This window comes from Protopterus annectens, chromosome 13.part0 (assembly GCF_019279795.1).
Source record: "Protopterus annectens isolate FY-2018-M chromosome 13.part0, PAN1.0, whole genome shotgun sequence".
In the NCBI taxonomy this organism is placed as follows: Eukaryota; Metazoa; Chordata; order Ceratodontiformes; family Protopteridae; genus Protopterus; species Protopterus annectens.
The window spans coordinates 712871259-712886005 of NC_056747.1; the positions used below are offsets into that span (position 1 = coordinate 712871259).

At 43.1% G+C, this 14747-nt stretch overlaps 1 protein-coding gene across 1 annotated transcript in view; it reads right to left on the bottom strand.

Moving 5' to 3' along the window:
* KIAA0100 (KIAA0100 ortholog) overlaps positions 1–14747 on the bottom strand; it is a 2229983-nt gene that overhangs the window by 319438 nt on the left and 1895798 nt on the right. The window contains exon 32 of the mRNA XM_044054400.1: positions 5595–5775. Within this exon, the coding sequence (XP_043910335.1) occupies positions 5595–5775 (181 nt within the window). The remainder of the gene's footprint in view (positions 1–5594; positions 5776–14747) is intronic.

The window sequence follows — 14747 nt, forward strand, 5'->3', positions numbered from 1 at the left end:
CCAACTGTACTATGTTCTTTGTGTTTCACTGTTGCAGTCATTACATTTGGATTGAGTCCCAAAGCTATGGTTGGGGGGGTGGGGGACTGGAGCTAAACGGCATTAGGAGCGGCTATGAGGCCCTGCAGAACTGCAGTGGCAAAGCCTGCCCTGGACTTAGAGTAAAGAGGCAGATTGTAATGTTATGTAAAGGTATGCACTGAACTCCAAGTAGCAGCCTCCAAAATGTGTTTCTTTGTGTTTCACTGTTGCAGTCATTACATTTGGATTGAGTCCCAAAGCTATGGTCGGGGGGGGGGGCTGGAGCTAAACGGCATTAGGAGCGGCTATGAGGCCCTGCAGAACTGCAGTGGCAAAGCCTGCCCTGGATTTAGAGTAAAGAGGCAGATTGTAATGTTTTGTAAAGGTATGCACTGAACTCCAAGTAGCAGCCTCCAAAATGTCTTTGGTTGGTACTCCCCTGAGAAAGGCTGCAGCTCTGGTTGAATGTGGCCTAATGCCCTTAGGCACTGGTTTGCCATGCTGTGAGTAGCAGAAATGAATGCAGTGACCTATCCACTTTGAAATAGTCTGCTTGGAGATGGCCTTTCCTTGTGATGCTGTGGCATATGCCACTAGTAATTGCTCTGTCTTTCTGAAAACTTTAGTTTTGTCCAAGTAGAATCTAAGTTGTCTGTGTACGTCCAAAGAATGCAGAATTTTCTCCCCCTTGTTCTGTGGATTTGGATAAAAGGTTGGCAAATGAATTGTTTGGTTAAGGGCAACACTGGATACCACCTTAGGCATAAATGTAGGGTTTGTTCTCAGAGAGACCCTGTCTGGATATAAAATGATAAAGGGTTCCACAGCCATGTGAGCCTGTAGCTCTGAAACTCGTCTTGCAGAAGTTATTGCTAGGAGCAGAGCTGTTTTCCAAAATAAGAACTTTATGTCCGCAGTAGCAGCTGGTTCAAAAGGAGGTAAGGTGAGTTTTTCTAAGACATAATTAAGGTCCCATGCAGGTATTGGCATTCTCCTTAGAGGCCTTAGGTTTTTGGCTCCTCTGAAGTACTGCCTTAATAAAGGATGAGAAAAGAGTGGTGGCTCTGTATTGTAATGAGCCGAAATGGCAGAGGCATAGATTTTAATTGATGAAAAAGATAGGCCTTTGTCCAGCATCTCAGTTAAATATTGCAAAATCTGAGGAATATTTGGGACAGCTGTATCAGTTCCTTGAGCTTGGTTCCAAGCGCAAAATCTCTTCCATTTCCCAGCATAGGATTTTCTAGTACTAGGCCTTCTGGCTTCTAAAATGACATCCATCACAGCTTTACTGAGAGGTGTGGTTTGTATGGCTACATTATCCGCCATGCTGCCAGGTTTAGGGTCCTGAGTTGGCTGTACAGAACCTGATTGTTTTGCTGGGACAGTAGATGAGGTATTTGAGGTAAGGTCCAAACTGGGCATTGGGACAAGTTTCTGAAGCTCAGATACCAGTATTGGTGTGGCCAGTCTGGGGCAATCAGAATAATTTTTGGTTTCTCCTGCCTGACCTTTAGGAGTACCTTGGGGAGGAGAGGCAGTGGAGGAAAGGCATATACTGATAGGTTTGTCCAGATGAAAGATAAGGAGTCCACTTTCCAAGCTTGTCTGTGATAAGTCCTTGTGCAGAATCTTTTTAGTTGATTGTTTTGAAGACAGGCAAATAGATCTATGTCTGGGCGTCCCCATTTCATTGTTATCATGCTGAAGACTTGTGGATCCAGGTGCCACTCGTGGGGATCCATGAGGTTTCTGCTTAGTTCATCTGCCAGAGTATTTTCCTTTCCTGGCAGGAATTGTGCCTGCAGATGAACTTGGTAAATCAATGCTGTGTCCCATAAAGCCAAGGCTAGTCTGCACAGGGGGGGTAAGAATGAGTGCCCCCCCTGCTTGTTTATGTACCACATGACCATGGTTTTGTCTGTCTTTATCAGTAGTTGTCCCGGATGTAGTAGGTCCTTGAAGGCTGTCAGGGCATTTTGAACAGCTAGCATCTCTTTTTGATTGATATGTAGATGTTTTGGTGTGTGGACCAGGTGCCCTGAATGCCTCTTCCTGCCATGTGTGCCCCCCAGGCATAATCTGATGCATCCATCATTAAGCTCTGCCTGGCTGGGGGTAGTGAGAATGGCTGTCCCTTGTTTTGGTGACAAGCCTTTGCCCACCATCGAAATTCCTGTTGCAGGCAAGGAATTAGAGTAATCATTGTTTCCAGGGTGTGGCAATGTTGCGTCCAGACACTTTTTAGGTACCACTGAATTTTCCTCATATGCAGTCTTGCATATGGAATTAGTAAGATGCAGGATGCCATGAAGCCCAAAGCCTGCAGAAATTTTCTTGCAGATAACTGGGCCTTTGTTGCCATTTCCTTGAAATAGGTCGTCAGTTGCCTTTGTTTGCCAGGAGTGAGATAAGCCATCTGAGCAGTTGCATTTAAGCTTGCACCCAAGAATATTATCTCTTGAGAGGGTTCTAGTTTTGATTTCTTTTTGATGACTGTGTACCCTAGGCCTGCTAAAAGTCTTATCACAAACGTCAGATGCTGTGTAGTAGAATGTCCTTGTTCTCTGCTTGTATGAGGCAGTCGTCTAAGTAAGGATATATTTGTATTCCTCTTTGTCCTCAGTAAGCAATTACTGGTGCCAGGCACTTTGTGAAGACCCTGAGTGCAGTAGATAAGCCAAAGGGCAGTGCAGAGAATTGGTAATGCTTTGAGCCAGCCTTGAATCTGAGGTATCTTCTGCATGATTGTCTAATTGGGACATGCAGCCATGCCTCTCTTTTAGGTCTAAAGTCACAAGCCAAGCCTTGCTGCCCAGCACGGGCAGAAGCTGCTGTAAGGTTAACATCTTGAATTTTGGTATATTCAGGAAAGTGTTTAGAATAGATAGTTCCAGTATTGGTCTCCATGCTTTGTCCTTTCTGGGTACCAAGAACAGTCTTGAGTAAAATCCTTGTCCCTGCTCTTGCTGTGGTACTTGTTGAATAGCCCTTATGTCCATGAGAGCTGCAACTTGTTTTTGAGCCTCTGCCCATTTTTTGGCAGGTCTGGCCAACCATTTGCCCTTGGCAGGGTATGGAAATGAAACTGGTAGCCTTGTGACACTATGTCTAGAACACATTTGTCCTGGGTTATAATGTGCCAATTTTGAGAAAAAAGTGCTAGTTTTCCCCCTAAGGGTGCTGCCAGAAGATAAGTGCTTGGCGCAGGCAGGGGAAGTCATTGGGACTGTTTCCTGTATTATTGTGATTTGTCCTCTCCACCTTTGGAGGTAGAAGCACTCCACTGCTTAGATCTGTAGGATCCTTGTGGCTGTGATCTGCCTCTAGGGCATCTGGATCTGCCCCTTTGAGGTCTGTCTGAGACTGGAAAGGACCAATTCTTTGTAGGCCAGTGTCTGCTAAATCTAGGTGGCTGTACCTGTAAGAAATCCTTGACCGTTTGCATAGATTTAGAGTTGTCCTCCATTTTCTTTAACACCTCTTCTGCCTTAATACCAAAAAAGGTATCATGTTGTAAAGGAGCATCTAATAATTTTGCTTTAACATGGTCAGGCAGATTTTGTTCCTTTAACCAAGCATGCCTCCTAATGACAGAACCCATAACAGCGGCCCTGCAGGAGTCCTCCAGGGAATTAAACCCACATTGCAAAGTATGCTTTCCAACTTGTTCAGCTGTATGCAATAAATCCTGCATTTCTTTGTTTTCTGCACATTCAGAATTTGCCATAATTTTCTGTTTAGGCAGTGTCATGATATATTGCTGATATTTGAGCATATGAAACTGGCAATTTAAGGCCCTTATAGCCAAAGTAGCAAATGTGTAAATCTTTTTTCCCCCATCTATCCAGAGCCCTGGAGTCCCTGTCAGAGGGGGAAGGATTTTTTTGCAGTAGAAGCCTTGACCCCTTTTGGACCCTGAGAAATAGTTTCTGGGTCTGCAGAAGGGTTTTTGAAAAGGAATTTATGAGAGTCAGGGACCCTGTAGTATCTGTCCAGCTTTAACAGGAGCTGGAGGTAAAGAGTCAGGGGTCAGACTAGACTCAGAGAACACATCATCTACAATGTCCAACAAAGGTGGAATAGCTAGAGGCCTGTGTTGAGTTAGTAAAAGGAAGTCTCTGAGCCTTTTCTTAGATTCTGAAAAATCTTGGCTCTCCCAATGGAAGTGCTCCCTCATGGTATGAAAGGTTTCCCCAAAAGAGTAGTCCTCAAGAGGAGAAGTTGAAGGAATTGATTACTAAGCATCAGACTCCTTATGGGGGGAAGAGAACATTCCTGATCGAAGAGGAATCAGAAGAAATGGAAACCTGATCTGAAGATTCATAGTCTGTCTCTTGCCTAGGCCTCTTATCAGGAGGGGGATGGGAACCCCTGATCAAGGTAATTAAGTCTTCGGCCATTCTGAGCATTTGTTTTTTGAGCATGGTGGCCTGTCCTTGTGACTGGTGAACTTGTTTCTTTGTCTTTAAAGGCGTCTTAGTCTTTGAAGTTGGTTTAATACATAATTGTTTAGGTATGAATACACCCTCAGAAGCCGATGCCTGCTCAGCGGCTCTGGACCCATCTGAGGGAATAGTCTCCGAGGCTCCAATACCTTGAGTTTTCTGCGGTCTGGCCGACTCAACGTAGGAGTTAGTAGCGGCCTGTGACTCTAAAGTAGCGGGTGTCAGGGGCTACGAAAGCGTTTCACTGAGAACCGGTGACTTGCTTAGGAGAAGCTTTGTCGTCGGTTTTGGACCTTGGTTGCCTGTCCTTTTCTTTGTGTTTTTTGTGAACTCCAGTAGTCGGATGGCTATCCAACGACATTGTATAATTAAATCGTCACCCAAAATAGCTTAATGCAAAATCGTACCGATGCTTAACAGTGCGTTGGTTAAATCTAGCACAGAACCGACAACTAGCAATGTCATGGTCTGGGCCTAGGCAAGGAATACAGTAAGAATGAAAGTCTTTATGAGGTATTTGCTTCCCACAAGAAATATAATTATTAACTTTTTCTGACATCGGTCTGGAGCAAGAAAAAAGTTTTCCCAACGGGGTACTTAGCTTTTAATGAAGACTTTGGATCTGAAACTCGAACACGGAAATCTCAGGAGTCGGCCGACAGGCACTTGTGAACTGCTTCTGCTTCAGGCACTGCGCAGCAAGAAAGACCAAATAAAATAGCGTCAGCTGCATCTTTTATACCCCTGATGACCTGACGTCAGGGAAGAGGCGACAGCAACCAACGCAGGACCCAAGACTTTGGAATTCAGGCCGACTGAGGGCAACCTGCCAGCAGGATAACCCAAATGTAATGACTGCAACAGTGAAACATGAAGAACATCTAAGGAAGTGAGCAGTGCAATGACTGTGTAAATCTAACACACACATACACATAAAGCCAAGTAACAGTTGAGTAACATTTGGATGTCTAAAGGTTTCCAAGAGACATTCAACTCAAGCATGCAAGTCTGACTGGAGAAGACTGTTTTCTAAAGTGGGCAAGTTCAGCCCAAGATCAGTTCACCCAAGCTTTCTAGAAAATCAAAGTGCAGATATTTCTAGCCTGCAAATATTAAACTACTCACCTTGCTGTATAGGAAACGCTGTAACTCCAATTCTGTGATCCCCAGCTGCCCATCCTCTTCTGTAAGCCGCCACCTTGCTTGAGCAAAGTAAATCTCTGTACGCCGTACCACACTAACATCTTCCAGTTGCTTCCGTGGTTTCATCTTGTTTGCTCGCTGAAGCTGAAAATCCTTAAAGCACCTATAACAAAAAGATGGTTAGTGGCAGGTACTGTAAACCACAAAACAAGAAAACTGTATATTGATGGAAGAATCATATGTGACACAAGCCAATGCATCTACTTTAACAGCACAGAATGTGACAAACCTGTGAGCTAAAGTGCACTAAACCTCTACTCCTGCTATAAAATACAGCCACACTAATCTAATATTCACAATATTACATTTAAGGAATCTCATTGCAGGTTAAACTGCAATACAAATAAAGCACACAAATATATTAAAAAGCTATTCAATACCAAGTTTTGGAAATGATCAATAGAGATAAAGTAAACATCGAGACTCAGCTACCTTAGTCCTGAGAGAACTCTAAGCAGCTGAGCTGAAAGCTGCTCTTCCCTTAGACACCAGATATAATTTGTAATGAGCAATAAAGGTCTGAGGGTTATCCCAAGCTGTAGTTGCACAAATATCATTCAAGGAAGCTCTGGATAGAAAAAAAATGAAGAAGTTGGCATAGACCTAGTGGAATGAGCTTTTACAGGTTTTGGCAAAGACAACACCAATTTGTTGCAAACAAAGGAAATACGATCTGTTAAGCATTTGGCTAATGTCACTTTGATATCTAGTTTGCCCAATTTTAAGTCTGAAAAGGAGACATATAGTTGATCTGATTTCTGAAACCTTTTGTCCAATGAAGATAAAAAACTTAACTGTCTGTGTACATCTAACAGGGGCAACATGTACTCTCCTTTGAGAAATTTTGAAAGAAGACTGGAAGGACGTTACTTTGATTGATATTAGATTCTGACACCACCTTAGGAAGAAAGGATGGGTTGGTGCTTAAGGATACTCTATCCTTAAGAAAAATAAGATAAGAAGGCTTGTAAAATATGGCTTGAAGTTCTGAAACTCATCTAGCAGAGGAAATGGCAGCTAAAAAGACAGTTTTCCAAGTTAAAAATTTTAGTTCACACTTGGAGATTGCTCAAAGGGAAATTGGATCAAGGATTATAACACTAAACTCAAATCTCATGGGGCAGTGGGATCTTTAAAAGGAGATCTGAGAAGAAAGGTACTCCTTACAAAAGCCTTACAAAGTTTGGAAGAGGCTAAAGATGAATTATTGATTCCTATGTGAAAATTAGAAATGGCAGCTAGCTGTACATTAACAGTTGAGGAACTAGCTCCCTCTTTAAAAATTGTAGCAAAGAACTCCAGAAAATTTGGAATTGGTGCATAAAAGGGGTCAATATCTTTTTGCTGTGCCCAAAAGTCCATGCCCATTTGCTTTTGTAAAGTTTTCTAGTGGCAGCTTTGCGAGATAAGAGAATGTGACAGACAGGAGAGAAAAGCCTGGACTATCTAGCTATCAGTGGAAATGGAGAAACCATGCGGTCAACTTTAGACCTAGAATGTCCGAGTGTACTGAGTCTGTTGGGTGAGACAGGAAGTCCAGAGCTGGATCCAGTGTCCAAGGCTGGCAAAGGAGATGAGGCCAAAGAAAAAGGAAACCAAATCTGATAAGGGCAATAAGGGGCAATGTGGATGACTGTGCTTTTCAATTGTGATGCTTTCTGAAGAAATTTGGTACTAGAGGTACTGGGGAAAGGCACAGAGGAGACCAGGGGTTCAATCGTGTAGAACATCTTTCAGTGACTCCCCCAGTGGGGAGATCAGGGCAAAGAATATTTTGCATTTGTTGTTGAGGGGAGGTGCAAAAAGATCACAGCAAGGTTAGTTCCAATGACAGAAAATCTTTTCCGCCACTTTCATATCGAGAGACCACTTGTGAGGCATCAGAATGGACCAGCTCAGCTTGTCTGCTATCACACTGGATGTGCATTGCTATCAGAAATCAATTGGATGGGATCGCCCATCACCACACTCTCAATGCTTCTCAACAAAGGGGGTAAGACTTGGTTCCTCCTTGCTGGTTGATGTACCAGACCACTGACATACTGTCCGTCTGAAGTGCAATGGTCCCAGAGAGGAGAGCATCTTGGAAGGCCTGTAATCCCAGGAGGACAGCTCTCATTTCTGGGACACTGACATGTATACTGACCTCCTTGGGAGACCAACTGCCTTGGACCATCTTTCCCAAGAAGTGCCCCACCACTGCATCTGTGGTCTGTATGGCCTTGGGCTGAGGAATAGTGATGGGGTGATCTTGAAAAACTTGATTGTACTAAATCCACCAAAGGAGGTAATTTTTGCATGCCTGAGTTATCTTGATCTGGGTGGATAAAGACTGGTGGAAAAGAGCCCACTGAGTTGCTAGTGTCCACAGAAGAATTCTCATGTGATATCTTGCTAATGTAACCAGAACTATCACAGCAGACGTTAATCCCAATGCTTGAAGGATCATTCAAGCTGAGAGAGGAATTTTAAATAATCTTTTTGACCTGGAATCATATAATTTGAACTCTTGGAATAGGGAGAGTGACCGTCAAGGAAGACGCATTGAACAAAGCCCCTGTGAGATGCAATATCTGAGATGGTGGTAGTTGAGATTTGCTGTGATTGATAATAATTCCTAGTTGAGAGCATAACTGGATGTCATGCTTTATTCAACTGATGCCTGGTCGGAGCAGTTATGAGCCAGATGTCCAAATAAGGAAACACCCGGAATTCCTTGCATTCTCAAGTGAGTTCCTACCACTGCCATACATTTGGTGAACATCTTGTGGGCTGTGGTGAGACCAAAGGGCGGAGATTTGAACTCGTAATGACTGTCCGGCAGCCATAAGTGTAAGTATCTTCTGGACTGTCTGTTCATTTTGATATGATAGTACGCATCCTGAAGCTCTATTGAAAAGATCTAATTGTCCAGGTTTTAGAAATGGCAGAGTGGACTGAACCACGACTATTCAGAACTTTGTGTGCTGAACTAACTTGTTCAGACTGCTGAGATCCAAAATTGGTCTCCAGTTCCCTGTTTTCTTTGGCACTAAAAAGACTCTTGATAAAGTCTCATACTCCTTCTGGTCTGGGGGAACTTCTTACATGACTCATAGGTAGGGACTAGGCTACTGGTCCAAGGGCCTACGTAAGCCAGCTAACAAGGTTGCCTGGCTTACGCCACCCAAGAAAGCTATTTTCCTGTGCCACTGTCGAGCAGAGACACAGAAGTGATCCCTAGGGTGTATCTCCCATTTCCCATCCACTCATCAAGATTTTTCTTGAAGAGTGCTAATGAAGAACTTTGCTTGACATTGATGGGTAGCCTGTTGCAGAGTATGGGAAGTCTCTGGGACTCTTTTTTTGTAGCAGATTTTTTACTTCTAGTGCTGATGCTCTTCTCTGATTGGGTGGGACATCTTGAATTTTGTTTACTGTACAAGGGGGAGGAAGGAAAAAAGGAATTATTTAACATCTGGAAATAATCCTCTGCACCTATGAATCTTTTTGTAATCTGTAGCCAGGCTCTCTGCAACAGGGATAAACCATCCCTGAATGTCTCCAGAGGTGGACAATCAGGCCTCTTTTCAGGAGCACCAATAGGATCTGTCAGAGGAGCTATCTCTAGATCCTAGGTTTTGTGGGCCGCATCTACCTTGTAGACTTCCATAAGAGTTCCCCCCTCTGCCTCTGGGGGATCTGTCTCTACATGGATCTTGGAAGAGACCCAGGGACTTGCTGAACCACATTTTTCGACCATCTCATTGATTCCTGGAAAAGGTCCTTTGAGAGGTCAAAAAACGTATGCCCACAGCAGAAAGGGTTTTATTATCCTGCTCACACCTGGATAGTGTGTCTTTAACCTTGAGGCCAAATGATGAACTTCCGAAAAAAAGGAGCATTGATGAAGGAAGACTTGAAGGGCTCCAAGAAATCACACAGGAGCATCCAGGCATGGATCCTAATGGAAAGGCCTGCACCCAGCACCCCGTTGACGTACCTTCAACTGTATGTGAAATGAGCCTCATGGATGAATACGAAATGGACTGTACGTAGTCAGCTGTGAGGCAAAAGAACTTTCTGCCTCAGAAGTAATGGTCCCTGAGAGGGATTTAGTGTGTTTTTTAATCAAATCCCTCTGAAGTTAGTAAAGTGTGGCAAACAGTTCAGCGATCGAACTGCAAAGGTCGCTGAAGCATACACATGCTTCCCAAATATGTCCATCGCCCTAGACTCCCTGTTAGGAGGATGAACAGAGGAAACTGTTCCACAAATTCCTTCTTTGTGGCTGCCACTATGACCACAGCATCTACAGGTACTCCCTTACTCCAAAACTCCTTACCCAGTCTTTTGGGGAATCACCTCAACTGAATCAGGTAGCTCCCATGCCTGCTGTGAGATCAAATCAATGATCTTGTCTGTGGGACGAGTCACCCAAGAGACAGATGGGCCAGATCCAAAGGCTTCCAGGAATACCAATTCCTCTTGGGAAGGGTCGTCGACAAACCAACCACCTCTCTGATTTAAAATCTTTAGGATGTCTCCAATGGAGACATCATCAGGTGGTGATCTTGGGGACCCTTTCCCCTCACTGAAATCAGTATCTTCTGTGACAGACTCTTGAGGGGATTCTAAATGCCACCTTTTACACTTTCTCTTCCTAGGGACTTTTTCGGTGGAGTGTTCCACAGAAATATCATAACAAATCAATATATCCTGAGGGGTATCCTGGAGACTTTGAGCTGGCTGTCCTTATGGAGTAGGATGTTGAGGATCTTGATGTAAAGACAAGTGGGTCTGGGAAGTGGAAGCCGAGGAAGGTAGATGCTTCCTTTTCTTGGAGCAGAGAAAACTCCTCCACTACCTAGAAGGCAGAATACCCCAGAGAGGAAGAAGCCAACGGCTCTGAGAAGACATGCTTCCAAACCGTTGACTCCTTCTGACCTGAACGCAAACTGCTCGAAGCAGGGATCTCAGCCAAGCTGCAGAGGGTCAAGGCCCCAAAGGGCAGAGATGGCTCAGACAATCTCAGACTTGAGTCTAACACCCAGGATCCAGTGCCAACGATATGGCTCAGAGTCTCATTCAGCTCAGACACACTCAGAACCAGTCCACTCAGGGATGGTACCAAAGTAGAAGATAAGACAAACTTTGGATCCAGTACGGACAGATATTGAATTCTTGGTTCCAACTGCTTTGAAATTGAAGGTCAGATCAGAGGAGGAGACAAAACTGGTGAAGTAGTACATATGAAGGTCTCTGGACCCAATGGGTAGGAGCCAGGAGAACCTCCATTTGTATTTGCATCGAGAGACATTTCCTCATCATCCTATCCACATCTGCTTCAGTCAAACCTCTGGAAGATTGAGAAGATTATGCAATGGATGAGCTCCTGGAGGGGTGGTGTCTCTCCAGGAACAGGGATGGGAGACTGAAGGGGACAGAACCCACACGAATCATATTGGGTCCGAGGAAGCTTCTTCAGATCTGAGTGGGTTGATCTGATGACGTGGATTTAGTTTCAAAAGCTGCAGGATACGAGTGTTTCACCTCTGGGTATGATGAATTTGGATCGAATAGTTTAGGTAATTTTTGAGGTGGTTCTCAGTAGCTGAGCTCGGAGCAGATGATCTGGAATGGTCTGAAGGATGCTTCTTTACCTCTTTTTTCTCTAGTTTCTTGGGGGTTTGAACCCCAGGTACTGTCTGAGAAGAAGTGGAAGGAAGTAAACCTTTCAAAATAAGGTTATATTTCCGATCTATCAAGGCACTTGGATTAAAAGTCTTACATATATCACAGGACACATTCAAATGAGCCAGCCCTACACCGTAGTGAATCTGATAATGGTATCTTGTGGCCACAAGCCTTGCATTTTTTAAAACCTGATGTTTTTTCAGCCATTCCAAATAAATATATATATATATATATATATATATATATATATATATATATATACATACATACATACATATATATTTTTCAAAAACCACACTCTGAGAGAAAGGGCAAGTTTTTTTTTTTTTTTTGAAATAAGGAAAAGATAAAGGGGAAAAATTACCAATGATGGTAAATGAGACTACGGCGAGGGTATACAGGAAAGAAAGACAAGAAAATATCAACAATGGTAAAAACAATTACTCTAAAAAGTGCAGAAAGGGTCATCAAAGGCTATTATAGAACAAAGACAAAAGAAAAAATATATAAATGGCAGTACTCTAAACACCGAAAGTGTGATGAGACTTAGGGACACAGGTGGACAGTGGTCTCACCTTCGATAACCACATCGCCACAACAGTCAGGAAATCCTTCTATGTGGCACATCTCATCACTAAGGGCTTTTCATCCAGAAAAAAGGAGGTCACTGTCCCACTGTACTCATCCCTCATTAGACCCATTATAGAATACAACGCCCCATTTGGTATGTACCTCTCAAGACATCTGCAACAGCTGGAAAGGCCGCAGAAATACCTCACTAAAAGAATCACAAGCCTAAAGCAGATGCCCTATGCTGACCATCTAAAAAAACTCCACCTATACTCTGTCGCATATCGTCTACTCGGAGGCGATCTCTGCTTAACATACAAGGCCATGTCAAACCCAGTGCTGTTGGACACGCTACACTTAAAGAAATCCCAATCCCTCAGAGATGCATACTCCAGGGATCTAAACCTTGTCATCACAATGAACAAAACATGCTGGAGGGATACGTTCCTGACCCAGAGACTCCCCAGACTCTGGAATAGACTACCCATACATGTCAAGCAGAGCACCTCTTTGGCCCTATTCAAAAGGAGCCTTGATGATTGGATGGGAGACCGGAAATTCACCACAGGGATCACATCAGTCACCCTACTAGACATGGGTCCAGGGAAGTAAATACTGTGAGAAGAAATAGCCAGGGAATTGTTATGGCTAGGCTTGTATAGACGTTAGGGCCGATAGCCTAGTGCCAGCCTATATTAAATCTGCTTTTCTACTCACAACTACAGCAAAGCTCAAGAGGTAACTACAACCACATCCGTACACAAAGGCGGCAAATGAATTCTGAGGTATGGTGGAGGACTAATGCATTATCGGTGGGAAAGGAGCTTGAAATATTTCAGTATTCCACAAGCTGTAAAAATCGGCTGAGTCAGATCAGAGGGTCCGATACAAACCCAAGTGAAGAGGAATGAACGGAAATGACAACAGCAGATTATGTTGTTTTTTTTCCATTTATGATGTACTACATGTTGATAACAGTTAAAGCAGATAAACTGAGGCATGAGATATTTTTATCGTGTTTTGTGCAAATCAGTGTTTTTGGACCATTTTATGGACAATGCTGCTTCCTTCAAATGGATCTACAGCACTCAATCTAGAGTCAATTAGAACAGAAGCAGGGAATTGCCTTCCTGCATGAGGTGCTTACAGCCTGAAAATACCAAAAATAATTTCAAATAAATTTTAATTAATGTGGCTGTCCACTGAAACTGCATTTGATCACACTGTGTTTTGGAAAACCATTCTAAACACAGCAATTTAAATAGCAGTTGTGTAAGAGACAGCCTTGCTTTATTCTACTCCAATGGAAAGATTTTATGAAGGAAATCTGTAAGCTAATATTAATTATGATAAGTAAAGTAATTTAATGGTTTAAATAAATTATACTACAAATATTTTCAATAAACTAATAAATAGCAGAGGTCAATCTTTGTTGATAAATGCTTTTAAATGGGGTATGAATTGATACCCCATTTACTACCTTACTTAACTTTTCTGCCCATAATATTGAAAAACATTATTGTATTACCTGCTGAATTCTGTTATTCACTGAAATTAAATAACTAAATACATTTCCACTGATACTGTTGCATGTCATTTTAATGTTAAAATAAATAAATGTGTCAGCTACAAGACATAGAGGAACAAACCCTATCTTCAGTGCACATGATTTGAAATTGAGCAGCAACTCACAGAAACCAAAACTGGAAAACTGGAGAAACCAAAATAAAAATATGGTAGTGAATGACTGATGCTGACTTCTATGCAAGACTTGGTCTTATACCTTAGTGGATGAGGCAGCCCTATCTAAGTAACGGTCTCTTACATGGGCTCAGGATATCTAAGCATTGCTACAAGAATTTGAGGTTATATTTACTGATGTAGCATGGTGTGCCCATCTGGTGGTACACTACTTGCACACAGGACCCCAGCGGCCTGCCAAATAAGACCCTTCCATGATGTCTGAAAGAATTAGGCAACCCCTAAGAAAGGAACTGCAGGCCATGTTGGAAATGGGGGATATCAGTGTCCAACAATTCCTGGGCCTCAGCAGTAGTGCTGGAAGCAAATAAAGATGGTAGTGTCAGGTAATGTGTGGACTACAGTAAACTGAAAGGTCACACAGAGTCAAGATGCTTACTCCATACTTATGACAGATGATGCCTTACAGCAGCTGGGTGGGCCTGAGTACTTAACCATACTTAATTTGACCAAGGGTTAGTGACAGGTATCTCTGACTTCTGCAACCAGGGAGAGATAAGCATTTGTGACTTACTTTGTCCTTTAGAAGGAAGAAGGGACCACCAAGATCACATCCTAGCAGGAGTAGGAGATTATGTCCTTGCACATTTGAATGACATTGCTGTAGGACATAGGCAGAATTTGTTCAACATATCAGGGTAGTAGTGGATAGACTACCAAGGGCATTGATGACTACTAAGGCCAACAAGTGGCAGTTGGTTACGGCAGAGAAATCTTATACTTTGGTCAGATGAGATTTTCTGGACTCCAGTCTGTGAGCAGACATTTCAAATGCTTAGAGGCAATGTACAGAAGATCTCTACTGGTAGCCAGCCCTAGCTACAGTCAAAAGTCATTGCGTAAGGAAGATACTTCCAACTACTGGGTGGGAGATGTGCTTAAGTTTCCTCAGAGGGATAAGAGCACCCGATCATGCACTTGAGCCACAGACTTCAGTCCAGGGTGGAATCATATGCTGCCACAAAGAAAGACAGTCTGGGTACTGGAAAAGCTGCAGCCCAACCTGGATGGGAAAAAAACTGCCACTGTCATAGATGATTGACTCTCTTCAAGAGGAATCTTGATGAG